The 14,318-nt window shown below is 50.9% G+C and overlaps 1 protein-coding gene across 1 annotated transcript; it reads left to right on the top strand.

Moving 5' to 3' along the window:
- The first annotated feature begins 2,875 nt into the window (after window positions 1-2,875).
- Window positions 2,876-13,355, top strand: LOC119398741 (solute carrier family 22 member 7). The gene is made up of 5 exons (XM_037665563.2): window positions 2,876-3,034; window positions 7,113-7,667; window positions 9,527-9,958; window positions 12,194-12,544; window positions 12,963-13,355. Exons 1-5 carry the CDS (start codon window positions 2,876-2,878, stop codon window positions 13,353-13,355), a joined length of 1,890 nt encoding a protein of 629 aa, XP_037521491.1.
- Window positions 13,356-14,318: the final 963 nt, after the last annotated feature.

The raw sequence follows: 14,318 nt of genomic DNA, 5'->3' as shown, positions 1-14,318 counted from the left end.
CTCGTCGCGTGCTAGCACAATATATAGTGAAGTTTCCACGGCCGCTCCGCATTCTGGCTCCGTTGGCGACGCACAAGTGGCCATTTTGAAAGTTTTGATGATGCACAAGCGGCCATCTTGGAAGTTTTGGCACCTAACGTCATCACAACTAGTCAAACTGCTGTGTGAAGTCACCATAATTTGTACTGTAGCCTGACGTCAAGCTATTGTCGATGTCAGTAGGTGCGCCATGGAAAAATTGACTTTAATATCAAAATAAAACATCAGCATTTGCTGAGCTTCACACTTGCTCATAGCCGTCTCTGCATATAGGAGATTTGTATGGCAGAGTAAACTCGCCTACGAACAATGGTGTCAGTACCCCTTTAAGCTACACAGTCATGACAGGTCTTGTTGTCATAAGGCATCCCCTGCGGCTACCATGTGTCGATACGTAACCGTGAAACAAAACTCTATATTTCAAAATCGGCGTCCAGATTTCAGTCATGTTGAAGATAGGTATCGATATGTTGTTGGAATCCTGCCGCCAAATACCCTTCAGAAACGACACATATGTGATATATCGGAAAGCTCTTCTCTGAAATGGCAACGTTAGCTGACATTTGATACGACCTAGCTTCTCCCCCACTAGCATTTTGGATATGAAGTGATAACGAATGCAAGCAAAGTGAGATATTGGGCTAGTTGGTTTTTCATGATTATAAAAACTGCGCTACAATTACTGCGAAATACGAAGTTAGGGGGGGGGGAGGAGACACGAAACGAAGTGGACACTACAAGCGCAAACTATCAACTGAATTTTATTGAAGAAAACTTGAAGGTATGAAGACATCTAGGAAACGGAAGGATCGGTTTACGGAGAGGGTAGGGGGGGTGCCTCCCCCCTAACTGCGTATTTCGAGTAGCTGTAGCGCAGTTTTTATAATCCTAATAACGAATGCAAATAAAACACAGAATAACGACATGTTAACTATATAAGCGCCTGGTATATCTACTTCTAGCTCGTCCGTTTAAGATGAGTCAAGTAGCACCATATGCAAGGAGCAAAACATGTTCAGTACTTGTCCCTAATAAAATTTATCCAAATAGCTTGTCCCACATAAAAAAAAGCGTTTTTTCGCGAGAAAATGTGAAACATATATGTATGAACAACGTACGTGGAACAAACTTGAAGGTGCACTAGAAAGCAAAACAATTTTTCTATTATCAGTAAATTACTATTTTGCAGTTCCTAAATCACCCCGCTCGCCAGGACAAGACTCTTGGTAAGTGAGAAAACTCGCAAAAAGATAAAAGTTCGCGCAGCAGACGCCGTGACATCATAGATTCTGACAGCGTCTACTGAGGCCTACGTAGTTTCTAATAACTAAAAATTAAGTACATTAACCCCTCAGGGGGCCATAGACTAACATACCAAGTGCCAGGAAATTCTATAGAGCCAATGTCTCCCAAGTATGACAAATACAGTTTGAAATCCGTGACGTCATGCTCGGAGTTTCGGCGCGACATTAAAAAATTGAATTTTGACCTTCATTTTCTCGTCTGATAATAAACTTATGATGGCGAAATTAATGACATTCGAGTTCTTAGAGTACACTCAATCAGTCTAAAACGATTCACTGCTTCACTATAGTGTCCATTTAAGAACCGAACAAAGTCCAAGTCCGGCCCGACCCGAGCCCGCCACCTCAAACCCGGGCCCGGCCCTAAGCCCGGAGCTTCAAGCCCGAGCCCGGCCCGGGCCCGCCGTGAAAGCTACTTCACCCGGCCCGGCCCGGCCCACGGGCCGGGCCGGGCCCGGGTTTCCGGGTAGGCCCGAGCCCGTGCAGTGCTCTACCCGAGCCTCCTCAGGTATCACAGTAGTGCAGCTGCCGGATTCCATTCTAGTTTCCGTGTTTGTGTGCGCACCATATTCTGTAACAAACGACAGTAATGAAAAATAAAACGCCAGGCCTGCGCGGAACACAGCACGGTCACAGCGAAAGCTGGAGGAGAGGCCTTTCTAGAGCCCGTTGTAAACTCTCTTCGAGCGACTATTGCAAGTACAGTTGCAAGGTACCCAGTATACGCCATAAATTGTCATAATTTTGGGAAGTAGGGAAGCACCCACTATGCCATTGTTCATATTTGTGTGGAGAAGCGAGGTACTCACTACACACCTGTTAGGCATTGTGTGCGCTTCTTTGATGCAGTGGCAGATGATGATGGAGAATTACGGCCCAGCCTTTTATGATGGGTGGGCACTGGGAAGCTTTTTAAACTGCCCACTCGTTACGCCGTTCGCATTGTGTTACGCCTGGTTGTTACATCAATCTTTTACCACTTTATATGACATCAGTTAACGTGATTCCTTGCCTGGAATGACGCCTGCGAACCCCTTCTTGCGAAGGGGTTCAAGCACCGGCGTGGCTCTGTGGTAGAGTACTCGACAGCCACGCAGGGGGCCTGGGTTCAAATCCGGGATATCCTTTTCTCATTTTGCGCAATAGCGCGGTTGCGGACACCAGCGGTGGCAAACAGCTCAGTCACCAAAATCGGCTGTTGTTGTGCTCTCATAACAGCTTTCGCTGTAAAAGGGGGGGGGGGGGTATTCCGGACGCTGTAAAATTTTGCCATCGGTCAACTTTCATTGGCCCAGAGGGCTGCTACGGCTTCTCTGATTGGCTTAAAATGCCACCAATGGCAATATGGTGGAATTCGACAGTGTCCAGAATAGCACCCGAGTTTGTCAATAATCTCGAGCTGCATCACGCTTCTCGGTCCCCGCTGTGTGGTATCATCATCATCGGCGGTCGAAGCACGCTCCCTCGAAGCACGAGACACGAGCCGTGAGCGTACAGCGGCAGCAGCAGCCATGGCCAGAAGAAGCTCTAGCATGGAAGCGTCCTCTCGTACGATCGCCGCTGCTTCCTCCGTCGGCAGCGGCCGGCCTCTGCTGCCGGCAGCCACAGCCGACACGCAAACGCAGCGTCGGCCGGCACCCGACGAGCAGGCCACCGAGGAGGGCATCCCCATGGGCGAGGGACGCTTTCAGGTGAGCCTTCGTTTCAACCTATGTGGTATATACGCAGCAGAATTGAGAGTACCGAAATTAGAGTAAATTTCGCCGTGAGTATGCTGGAGGATGTATACGTATCTGGCTGACTCGTTTAACGCGTCAGGCCGCTGGTTCGAATCGCCAGTCGAGCGCGCGCTTCGGAAAAGTTTTCTTCTGAACTAATTTTCTTTGTGGGTTTTATACTTATATACATGCCTATACATATGAAACGGCACGGCGACGCCGACAGCAAAAACCCGCCTAGGGTGCCCGTGTAATTACTATCGCAATGATTACTTTTTGCTGTAATGAGAAACGTAATTAGTTTTGTGGGCTGGTAATTTAGCAGCCAAGTACATCGTGCGAGTAGCTTCAAGACTCCTTACTGAGCCAGTTGCTTTTGACTAGGAGATAGCATGTCCACTACCCTTACGGGATGAAAAATAGACCAAGGAAAGGAAAGTAACGAAGACAAGTCAATCCGTGTGCCAATCCCCAAGTGAGGGGTTTGGCCCATGGAGGCAAGGGACGCTTTCAGGTGAACCTTCGCTTGAGTCTGTGATGTACACGGACTAGACTTGACAGTAATTAAATTAGATTAATTGAATTACACTATGCTGTGTTGAGTGATGTAATGAACGACTTTTGTTGGCTGAAATTTTTCGAGGGGCTCGTTTCTTTGATACACATACGAATGAATCCGACAGACGATTGAGCGAAGGTAAAGCATTGGGGACATTAGTTGTTGTTGTTAACTGTGGCGTAGTAATTGTGACGTAAATTGAAATTAATTAAAGTGGCCGAAGGAGCACCCTTTCTGTTGGATGGGATCCGAAGCCACAACTTTCGAATTAAGCTGGTAATTTAGTAGTGTACTTAATTACATCAAGCGAGTAATTTTAAGATAACGACTGTACTTTCAAATTACTTTAAGTAAAAGAACGAAAGAGGGGAATCTTTAAGGGCTTGTTTTTCTTTCCTAGACACGACATAATTGAGAACTACCAGAGAATCAAGACGACGAAAGTATAGATGTGAAAGAAAAACGCGCCCTTAAAAATTCACCTTCTTTCTTTCATTCATAGCAAGGGTCTCGTTCTGGCAGGCTTTATGCCTTCATGTTGTATGCCAGGGATTATTGGTCAGCGGCCAACTCGAAAACGGTTACGTGCTACGTGACGCCAGCGTGCAGAAAGAGTTCACCACACTCGCCGCCATGGCTGCGAGCGATGCTAACACCACCGCAGGTTTAAATGCACAGATATACCCGATAAAGTGGAAGGGAGGGTGACCGCCGCCGTAGCTGAATTGGCAGAGCATCGGACACGTTATTCGAAGGTTGCAGGTTCGGTCCCTGCCGGCGGCAAGTTATCTTTTCGTCCACTTTAATTTCTTCCCATTTATATCACAATTACTACAAATAACATCCCGTATACCTTGGCATTATTGTCTGTTATTTCTCATTCATTTTGAGTAAAAGATAGCATGTCCCTTACCCTTAATGGCAAACAGAATTGGTCAAGGAAAGGAAAGAAAAGAAACAAAGGCAAGTTCATCTAAGTGGCAAACCTCAAGCGTGGGGACGAGGTAGGCCCATAGAAAAACCGCGTAGAATCCTAACTCGAAGCTTTGGATAAAATTACTGGAAGACCACGGCCCTCGAAACTCCAGACTAAAGGGGTCAACGACGGCTCCACCCTTCGCGGACTGTGGGACAGCTTAACAAGAGATTCGAACACATAAATGTCCTTCCGAGAGAAAGAGAGGGCTTTTCTTTAGAAAGAACGATGACAGTTCCTCTAGTCCCAGCTCCCTCCGCCATCCAACTATTATTTAGTCAAGCAATGTCAAGTAAGCATCATTCTAGCAAGCGTGACTGATTGACTTTTGTTAATCTCAAAGTAATTTGATTACTTTTTAAAATTAATACTAATGTAATGTCATTTCTTTCTGCAAGCTGTACCTTGAAATGTATGGAAATTACATTTTATAATATTCTATGGAGCTAATCAGCAGCGTAACTTAATTACTTTTTAGGAGCAATTTTGTCATCTCTGATATGCACATAGCGACACGTGAAGTACATGTCTTACTGTGCGTCTATAAAAAAGGGGTCACTTTTCGGTTTCACAAGGAGCGGGACAGCGCCCTTTGTAGTGTTATACGCCGATGGGTATGTCGTGCGTGCTTGGCCGGCCGCAGACAGTGGTTGCCAGTGCAGGAGCCTACACGAACGTGCGAGCCACACAAGATGTAGACAGTGGTCGTTACCTTGAGCTTCGCTCTTGCATTGCTCTGAAGCACAGCGCTCGAACTCTCAATATACAGCAATGGCGCAGAAACAGCGTTTTTCAACTGCGCGGAAACGGACAACGCACACGAGCGGCGACTATAGCCATAACTACAGTGTTAATCCCTCTCAAAGGCTACGAATGCGCGGTTGTGACGAAGTCATGTTGTACATGTACGTTTTAGGGGCGAAGCTCCTTAAGGCGGCACCCGTTCGTCCCTCGTAGTCTTCATGGTCGTAGTAGTGAGTAACAAGTCTTACGCTTTGACCTCCAAGGTGGTGCCGGTGGGAGATTTCTCCTGTGCGTTGTTGAACAATAAAAAATTCGCAGCGTGCGCGTTAACTAAAAGCCGAATTCTTCTGTCTCTCATTCCCCATTAGCAGCCATTGGCATGTTCCAGTAGGAAACGTTAGTAGAAGTAGAAGTGTAAGTGTTAGCTAAAAGCCGACTTCTTCTGTCTCTCATTGCCATTAGCAGCCATTGTTTACCTCCAAGGTAGTGCCTGGTGAGATTTCTCCTGTGCGTGATTAAACAATAAAAATTTTGTTCAAAACGCCGTTGATTGATGAAATAAACCAACGAAAGACGCCAGATGTTTTGTAAAAGCAGAACGAAAGAACGCCAGATGTTTTTCTTAAAGTGTAGTAGTAGTAGTTGTATTTAGCCACCTCGCCCGATCGTCAATGGGCGAGGTGGACCGGCAACGGCGCGAGGACCCTGCCGTACGAGAGTTAAATCACACTAAAAGACATACTTTGCGGGAGATACACTCTAGTGAGCTTTCAACTTTTCGTCTTAATGTACATGATAAAGAAATCATTTCTACGAAAAACGCAAGGCACACCTTGAGCAATATGTTTGGTTTTGGGACGCTAAATGGAACCATGAGGCGATGCGAAGCCGGAGCACTTGCACGATCGCGTTCCGTTGGCTTTCGTTGGGCATGCTACCGACCTCGCGTCGTGGAACGCGCGTCTTGTCTTCCCTCTAGCCTTGCCTTTAATTCGCACAGGGCGAGCGGGGAATGCGGTCGCTCTTTCGCTCGGGAGCGGACTTCTTCCTTGCATTTCACCGATCACAAGTGATAATGAAGGGACCACGTAAACCAACAGTACAATAAAAGTTTGATGTTTAATATATACACGATGTTTCATACTCTTTATATTATGTACTGGGCGCATTTCACGGAAGAGTTTCACGGTTTACAGATGATTCCCTCCGTAGCTTCGCCCCACTCATCATCATTCACCCCGTGGATATGCTGTGATTTTTTTCACGTAGTCTAAACATTACTCTGCTAGTCGGTAGCTAATATCTGCGTGCATGCCGCGCTTAGCCTCTCTTCTCAAGCTCCTTCCCCATGCCCCCCCCCCCCCTCCGCTTGTGCTCCAAACCACGTGGTCTCTGTGTATGAGGAGGGGCAGGCACGTATGCATGCATTGAGAATCGCTAGACAAACACGACCTCCTCCCCCATTTCCTTTTTGGAAAATCCCAGCCCACCTCCCTCCCCACACCTGGCGATTTCAAGCCCTGTTTGCGTGCCAACTCCTCAATCACGATTCAGATGGGCGGTTGACGTGCCAGTATTACGACTCAATTACGACTCACGCCGTATATATAATAGCGGCCTGCTGGGTAACTCTAACCAGCCGAAGTTCCTTTTAGCCTTAGCAATGTCGAAACCTACAGGCTCGAGTTCAGTATAGCGCCACGCACCGCGGCGGGATCGTCGTAAAGTGCCCGTGCCTCTTCACGAAACGAACCTTCGTTGACGCCGTGCAGGTGATGGTGACGATAGCCTCGACGCTTGCCGGCACGGCCTTCCTGCTGCACCTGGTGAGCTTCCGTCTGACCACGCGCGTCATGGACCACTGGTGCCGACCGCCGGCCGCGTTCGCCAACATGAGCGTCGCTGAGTGGCGCCGAGTGAGCACCCCGCTCGAAGCCGACGGAAGCCACAGCCGGTGCACGCGGTTCGAACCCCCGGACGGCGGCTCGCGTGCCCGCGTGGTGCCCTGCGAGGCGTGGGACTTCGACACCGAGCGCTACGGCAACAACATCGTCAGCGAGTGGCGCCTGGTGTGCGACCGGCGCTGGCTCATCGAGCTGGCCGTGCTGGTGTACATGGCCGCATGCGCCGTGTCCCTGCCACTGGCCGGTGCCGCTGCGGACCGCATCGGCCGCCGCGTCGTCATGCACGTCTCGCTGGCCGCGCTCATGGCGGCCGGCTTCGCCACCAGCCTGGCCAACTCGTACCTGCTGTTCGTGGGGCTGCGCATCGTCGTGTCCACCACCAGCAACGCCTTCTGGCTCGTCCTGTACGTGGTACTCTACGAGGTGAGCGAGGCCTTGGGGCGCATTGGCGTGGCCAGGAGGGTGGTTCGGTATGTGTATACGCGCACACATACAAACACACGCATGATAATGCATAAAGAGGTGTCGAAATCTGTCAAGAACGAGCGGAGTTAATGGTTCAGGCTCTCGTCCCTACGGCGCGCTGGAAGCTACACTGGGAAAGAAGTTACGTCAGCGCCAGGGGCGTAGCCAGAAATTTTTTTCGGGGGGGGTTCAACCATACTTTATGTATGTTCGTGTGTGCGTTTGTATGTGTGCGTGCCTATATACGCAAGCAAAACTGAAAATTTTCGGGGGGGGTTTGAACCCCCCCAACCCCCCCCTTGGCTACGCCCCTGGTCAGCGCGCATCGTGACCTTGAGCGCGTGTGAGGAAACGCGATCGCTCTCTCCCTTTGTGATTTCTGCGCGCGAGACTATGGAGCGCGGTGCCGGCATATGGCCTTACCCCATAGCAAGAAGGGCATCTGAAACAAACGCCGGCCAGTAGAATGCTATCTGCTGTTCGACGTCATACAGATGGCGCCGGAAGCTCCGAGGAGAGTGACTACAGGAGGTAAGAAAAGAGGGTAAGAGGGCGCCTGAGAAAAGGGCAACATCGCGCTCCTACTCTCATTGCCCCGCATGACTGGAAGATTTGGTTGACATGTTCATAGCAGTGTCTGCTATCCGCAGGGTGTCTTCTCTTCAAGCACACGAGGGATGGTTGACGACCCCTTTAACATGACACATACCAAAATTACCATAGTAGGACATGAGTGTCGAACATGATTAACAGGTCGTTACATGAATAACGTGACATGCCTGTCTTGTACATGATGAAACCCTTTATTCCAGTCACGTGTGACGCTTGCCCGCATTCCAGAGCGCGTAATATGTTAGTATGCGCCACTCGTGATTCGCAGTCCATATCGACCCAGGAACGGCAATAGTACATTGAAAATTGTATAAGATACCTTGCGGGTGTTAAACGAGAGAAAAATATACCGTTTTTACAGTTTGCAATTTTAATGCAACAGACAAACGCTGTCTTACGTACTAAAGAAAAAATTGGGGAGGGGCGAAGCATGCAGTGTGCGCCGGTGTTTCCCACAGCAAAATCACTGCCAATGAGCAATGAGAGACAGAAGAAAGACTAGACACACAGACCCGCAGTCCGCTTTTAGTTAACGTGCACGCTTCGAATCTTTATTGTTCAACTACGCACATGATCATCTCCCACCGGCACTACATGGCAGGTCAAGACCCAGTGCCTATATACACGGGGTGGCCGGTGAACGGTTTTGCAGCGCGAGCAGTCGGTTTTTTCGAGAAATTCGCTAGCAGACGCTGCCTGCGTCGGCGTTGTCTCTCGCGGGCGAGGGTGCGTTCTCGTTCCTCGGGAGCTGGTAGTTCAGCGTTCATCGCAGAAAGAGCGTTTCCATATTCAACGCACGCCGTTCGCTCTCTCGCCACACGGCGAGCGCTGAGGTGGTGGCGCCCTCTCTTGCGCTCAAGCAAATGAACAGGACATGACGATACGCGCAAGCAAATCGGTCACGACGATGCACGTGGCGACAGCAGGCGACGACGCACCGCCGACAAGCCGAGACCCTAAGGTGCTTCGCCCCTAAAACAATTCCTACTATGCTTGGGATCGGCCAGAATGCATCCATTATTCTACTGAACACCCACTACAGACTACACAGAATGACACAGGACATCCGCTAGAGGTGGTGTGGTTCTGCGTAGTCTATAGTACGAATTCGCTTGAAGAATGGATGCATTAAGTCAGTGCAAACTAGCTCAACTCAACGCATTAGCGAGTTATCTGACAGAGCTTCATTCTCTTTGTCGGCGCAGGTGTCGACTCCGGCGCGTCGCGACCGCTACTGCTTCGTGGCCATGGCCGGCGCGTCCATGGCCCTGCCGGCGACGATGCTGGTTCTGTCGCGGCTGCGGCTGGGCTGGGAGGCCCTGCACCTGGCTCTAATGGCGCCCACGTCGGCGCTGGCGCTGGTCTACTGCAGCGTTGGCAGCGAGTCGCCCGCGTGGCTCATGCGCAACTGGAACGCGCGCGAGGCCGAGGCCGTGGCCCTGCAAGCCGCCCGCATCAACGGCGTCCCGCTCGACGAGTGCCGCGCGTGGTTCGCGCGCGAGTCTCGTCGGCGCGACAGCGAGATGCCGCTGCCGCTGTTCGACCACAGCCCGCTCGCCATCTTCGCACCGGAAGTGAGGAGCAGCCACGCGCTGATCTCGTACATCTGGGCCGCCACCAGCTTCGCCTTCAATCAGGTGCGACGCCTTAATGCAAGGGTCTCGAACACCGGTAGGGCCAGTTGCAGGCCCGTAGCCAGGAATTTTTTTCGGGGGGGCGGGGACTTACTGAAAACCATGGCTATTTGAGAAAAGCACCTATTTTCATTATTTATTTTTGGTAAAAACACCTACTTCACCAAAATTTCGGGGGGGGGGGAGGTGAGCGGGCCCCTAGGCCCCTGTCCCCCCCCTGGCTACGGGCCTGGCCAGTTGGTTGCTCATGATCTTGAGAAGAGCAGCGCAAAACTTAAGAAAACATGGACAAAGACAAAGATGCAACACATGCGCTGATCCTTGTTCTATCTGATGGAGGATAGCGAATGCAGGGACCCGCCACGGTGGTCTAGTGGTTAAGGTGCTCGACTGCTGGCACAAAGGTCGCGGGATTGAATCCCGACCGCGGCGGCCGCATTTTCGATAGGGGCAGAAATGTACTTACAGATTTAGGTGCACGTTAAAGAACCACAGATGGTCGAAACTTCCGGAGCCCTCCACTACGGCGTCCCTCATAATATTATCGTGGTTTTTGAGACGTAAAGCCCCAACAGTTATTATTAGTGAATGCAGGGGTCTCGAGCACGCAGCCCGCGGTCCTTTCGCAAGCAGCGCGGCCCGCACATTTATTTATTTATTTACAGGATACCTGCGTTGCCTCAAAGGCGTTATTGCAGGGGAGACATCTGTATACGATCATATGCTACATGTCTGTCTTCGTGTCATATTTTTTTATGACTTTGTGAATGAAGTTCTGTGACTTTGCTAAAAGGCACTCGCATTATTTTCTGTCTATAGCAATTAATAACGCTTTGTTCGGGTACACTACGCCGACGCTACTGGTCTCAAGCATTTCTTTAGTGAGGAACCCTATGTGGTCACCTTGTGTTGAAACAAAACCGTGGAACAAAGACTACATTTCAGAATCGGCGTCCAGGTTATAGTCATTCCGGAGATTGGTATAAGTATTCTTCTTTAATCCTGATGTCAAATATCTTCACAAATGACCGTGTATTAGATATGCAAGATACCTTTAATGGCAACGTCCCGGCCCGGCCCAGGCGGGACTAAATTTCGTGACTGCGGCCCGCTAGCTAAGGTGATTTTGAAATTCCTGCTTTAATGAGAGACGAGGTTGAATGACCCCGTTGGAGGAGGCTAAAGTTCCGCACGGGCTAAGCATTAATAGACAGCTTTAGTTGGGCGTCCCCAGCGGCTCTACGGACGCAGCCTGCTAGCCATTCCCAATGGCAGGCTGCGTCCGCAGAGCTTTTGCGGACGCTCAACTAAAACTGTCTAATATCGTTAAAGGAAGTCAGTTTCACCGCATGGACGAAGCAGTGAATGCGGTGGCAACATGTCGGAACGTTATACGAAGTAAGGCTAGCAGCTAACCCCTTTAGCGTAAGAGCTGGCGTAACACAAACAAAACTCCGGCGTTATAAAACGCGGTCGCTGCGGCGAGCGAAAGGACTTCCGTGCTGTCTGTCCCTTCAACGCAAACTAAGGGATCGGAACACGGCACTTACAAATGTATGCGCCGTCTGCTAATCCCAGGCAAGATAGGATGCGCGACCGACCGATCGTTGGTCGTTTTCGAAAAAAAGGGTTTCGCAGTGGAGGCAAAAAATGAAAACGAAGCGATGACATGCTTCCCACAGCGGCCTGCCTTTGGTCCCCAGATTTCCATGGGTGAAAATGGGTAGTAAATAGCTCAATTGGAATGCAGCATCGGTGGTCCTCGGCGAGAATTATTGTCGAAAACCTACACGGCCGTGACCTTGAACATTAAAGAATAACGGGATAGCATATTGCAAATCAGTTCTGCGGAATCCCGCAAGGTGGCGTAAGGGTTAAGAAAGGGGAAATAGACAACCACCCGTTTGTAGCACGAAGCCACAAGGAAATCCATACGGATTTCTCAGAAATAAAGCCTCTTAGTTGCCGAAAAATTCGTCCTGGTCCGGTGTCTAAGATTCGTCCTGGTCCTGGTCGGCGACTAAGAGGCTTTATTTCTGAGAAATCCGTATGGATTTCCTTGTGGCTTCGTGCTACAAACGGGTGGCTGTCTATTTCCCCTTTCTTAATAACGGGATAGCTACGTCTGAGTAAAAGTTGGGGCAGACTTGGCGCCTCCCTAGAGATGATTAGGGGGAGCCTTCCCTGCCTCCGCTCTTGCGTACGCCTTCGCAAAGAGGACTGTTTCTTTTGCTGCAGGTGAACCTGAACGACATCGTGCCGGTGAAGAGCGCGTTCGCCGCCGCGGGCGTCGTGTGCATGCTGCCCATGTACGGCGCGGCGTACGCCTGCTGCGTCCGCTATGGCGTCAGGCGCTCGCACGTGACGGTGGGGCTCGCGTTCAGCCTACTGGCCCTCGCGCTGGCTGCTGCGTACGGATACCAGCTGCACGACACGAGCGTCGTTCTCATCGTCGCACTGCGCATGCTCGGCAACCTGGTCGTCGTGCTCGCCTTCGTGGTCGCCGTCCGCCAGTACCCGGTGAGCGCCCGCTGCACCGGCCTGTGTTCGAGCTTCGCGCTCGGCCGGCTCACCGGATCGCTGGGCGAGGTCGGTAGTCTTAGCAAAGGTTCGGGCTAGATGTTAATCCATAGCCATGAACTTCACATCGAAGAATCTACCCCAATGACAAGGAGATGCAAGGAGAGTACAAGTATAGCGCTTGTTCGTTTCATTCTCCTTGTCTTTGGTGTAGATTATGCACACTAAAACGTTCATCGCTTTGGTATCCTTAGGTCGTATTGGAGGGCTGTTTGAAAAATATGGACAGAGAAACATACACTCAACGCAGGCTCTTATCCTTGTTCTTTGTGATTCAGTACGGTGAATTGCGACTGCACAAAGCAACTCATGTTTGCAAAGAAGGCCGCGCTTGATTTATAAAAGACCCCACTGTAACCAGCACCTCCATCTGACCTAGGGTATACAATGACTTCCTCAATAAAGGCTGCATATGATGAACCGTCAGGTGCTGTTCCGGTGGGCGCCTCAGCATCGTCGCGACATCGTCGTGTACGTGATGGCCATCGTCATGGCACTGGCGGCCGTGGCTACCGAGTACCTGCCTTTCCCCGGCGTCGTGTCCGCGTCGGGACCCGTGGAGTGCGCGCCCAGCGTCGTGGTGCTGCCCACCGTTCCGGTGCCCGTCTACCCGACGCGCCGGATGAGCCTGAATACTGCGGATCACCGACGGCGCTCCATGCAGGACTCGCTGGTGCCTCTGCCCAAGGGACCCCACAAGTGGAGGACGCCTCGAAGGCAGCGGTCGCTCAACGACGACCGGCTGCCCGAGCAGTACTCCGTCAGGGTGACCTCCAGCATGACGTCGCTGCCGTCCGGCTCTTCAAGCGGCCGCCCTTGAGCTGTGTTTCCTGATGGCACTCGTTTTCAATGTGTCATCTTCTTTGCCCACCGAAACGAATTCGTTCATTTCGCATTTATTTTGTCACAACATGCAACGTGCGTTTCGTTAGACCTTTCATTTGTCTCGATCGGGTGACGAGCGGGTGCGATCATCGCGCCCTTTGATTTTCTCCGCACACGCGACGCAACTTCTTTGTGTTCGTCGTTTTATTCCTAGCGCTAATATGTCTCAGTCAGTTATGAACTTCTGATGCCCGTATCGTTTCGGGCTGGATTACAGCGCCAGTATTTTTGCCGTGGAAATTTATGACAAACTTTTGCGATGCTCTCTTCGGTAGGCTGCTTGCGGTGTCCGTGGTCGCGTGACCGATTTCAACAGCATCCGATGGAATCGCTTCTGCTGACCGCGAGTGCATGCGCGGTTGAGGAATAGGTGTGGGCGAAATCACCTGATGTGGTCGGACATACGGATATGCGTATTCCCGAGTCCGCACGTGCATGCTGATCGGTGAGTTTATGGACACTCGATAAATATATATAGTTTTCATTTTGGTGGAATGAAAAGCCACGGACGTCATAGAAAAAAAAAGCGGAGTGAGTCGGAATTACTGAGGTGGACGACAAAGCCGTCGAGTGACGAAGGGGAGGCGCAGCCCTCCCCTCCCCAGCGAGCCTGACTCTTGCCACACTGCAAGGCCACGTGAGAGAGAGAGAGAGAGAGAACAAATTTATTGTGGTCCGTTGCAGACGTGGCGAAGAGCGTCCCCCAGCGCCCACCCGGCTGTTCCCACGTGGGGACCGACAGGTCTAGAATGGCAGACCATATACCTACTGACCGCCCGAGCGGCGAACGATTTGTAGCAACGGTACTTGACCGCCGGTTTCTTTTCAGAATCTGCGTGTGCGCCCGCTGTATTTCATTCTTCGCGCTATTTCGCTGCAGGGCCATTTGCGCAACTAG

This window comes from Rhipicephalus sanguineus, chromosome 7 (assembly GCF_013339695.2).
Source record: "Rhipicephalus sanguineus isolate Rsan-2018 chromosome 7, BIME_Rsan_1.4, whole genome shotgun sequence".
Lineage (NCBI taxonomy): Eukaryota > Metazoa > Arthropoda > Arachnida > Ixodida > Ixodidae > Rhipicephalus > Rhipicephalus sanguineus.
This window is presented reverse-complemented; position numbering and strand designations above follow the sequence as displayed.

Bases quoted from the DNA above. Each gene is read 5' to 3' on its own strand.
- LOC119398741 (XM_037665563.2), top strand. From the start codon at position 2,876: ATGGAAGCGTCCTCTCGTACGATCGCCGCTGCTTCCTCCGTCGGCAGC. The intron at 7,668-9,526 runs GTGAGCGAGGCC...TTGTCGGCGCAG, and splicing joins TGTACGTGGTACTCTACGAG to GTGTCGACTCCGGCGCGTCG. The intron at 9,959-12,193 runs GTGCGACGCCTT...CTTTTGCTGCAG, and splicing joins CCAGCTTCGCCTTCAATCAG to GTGAACCTGAACGACATCGT.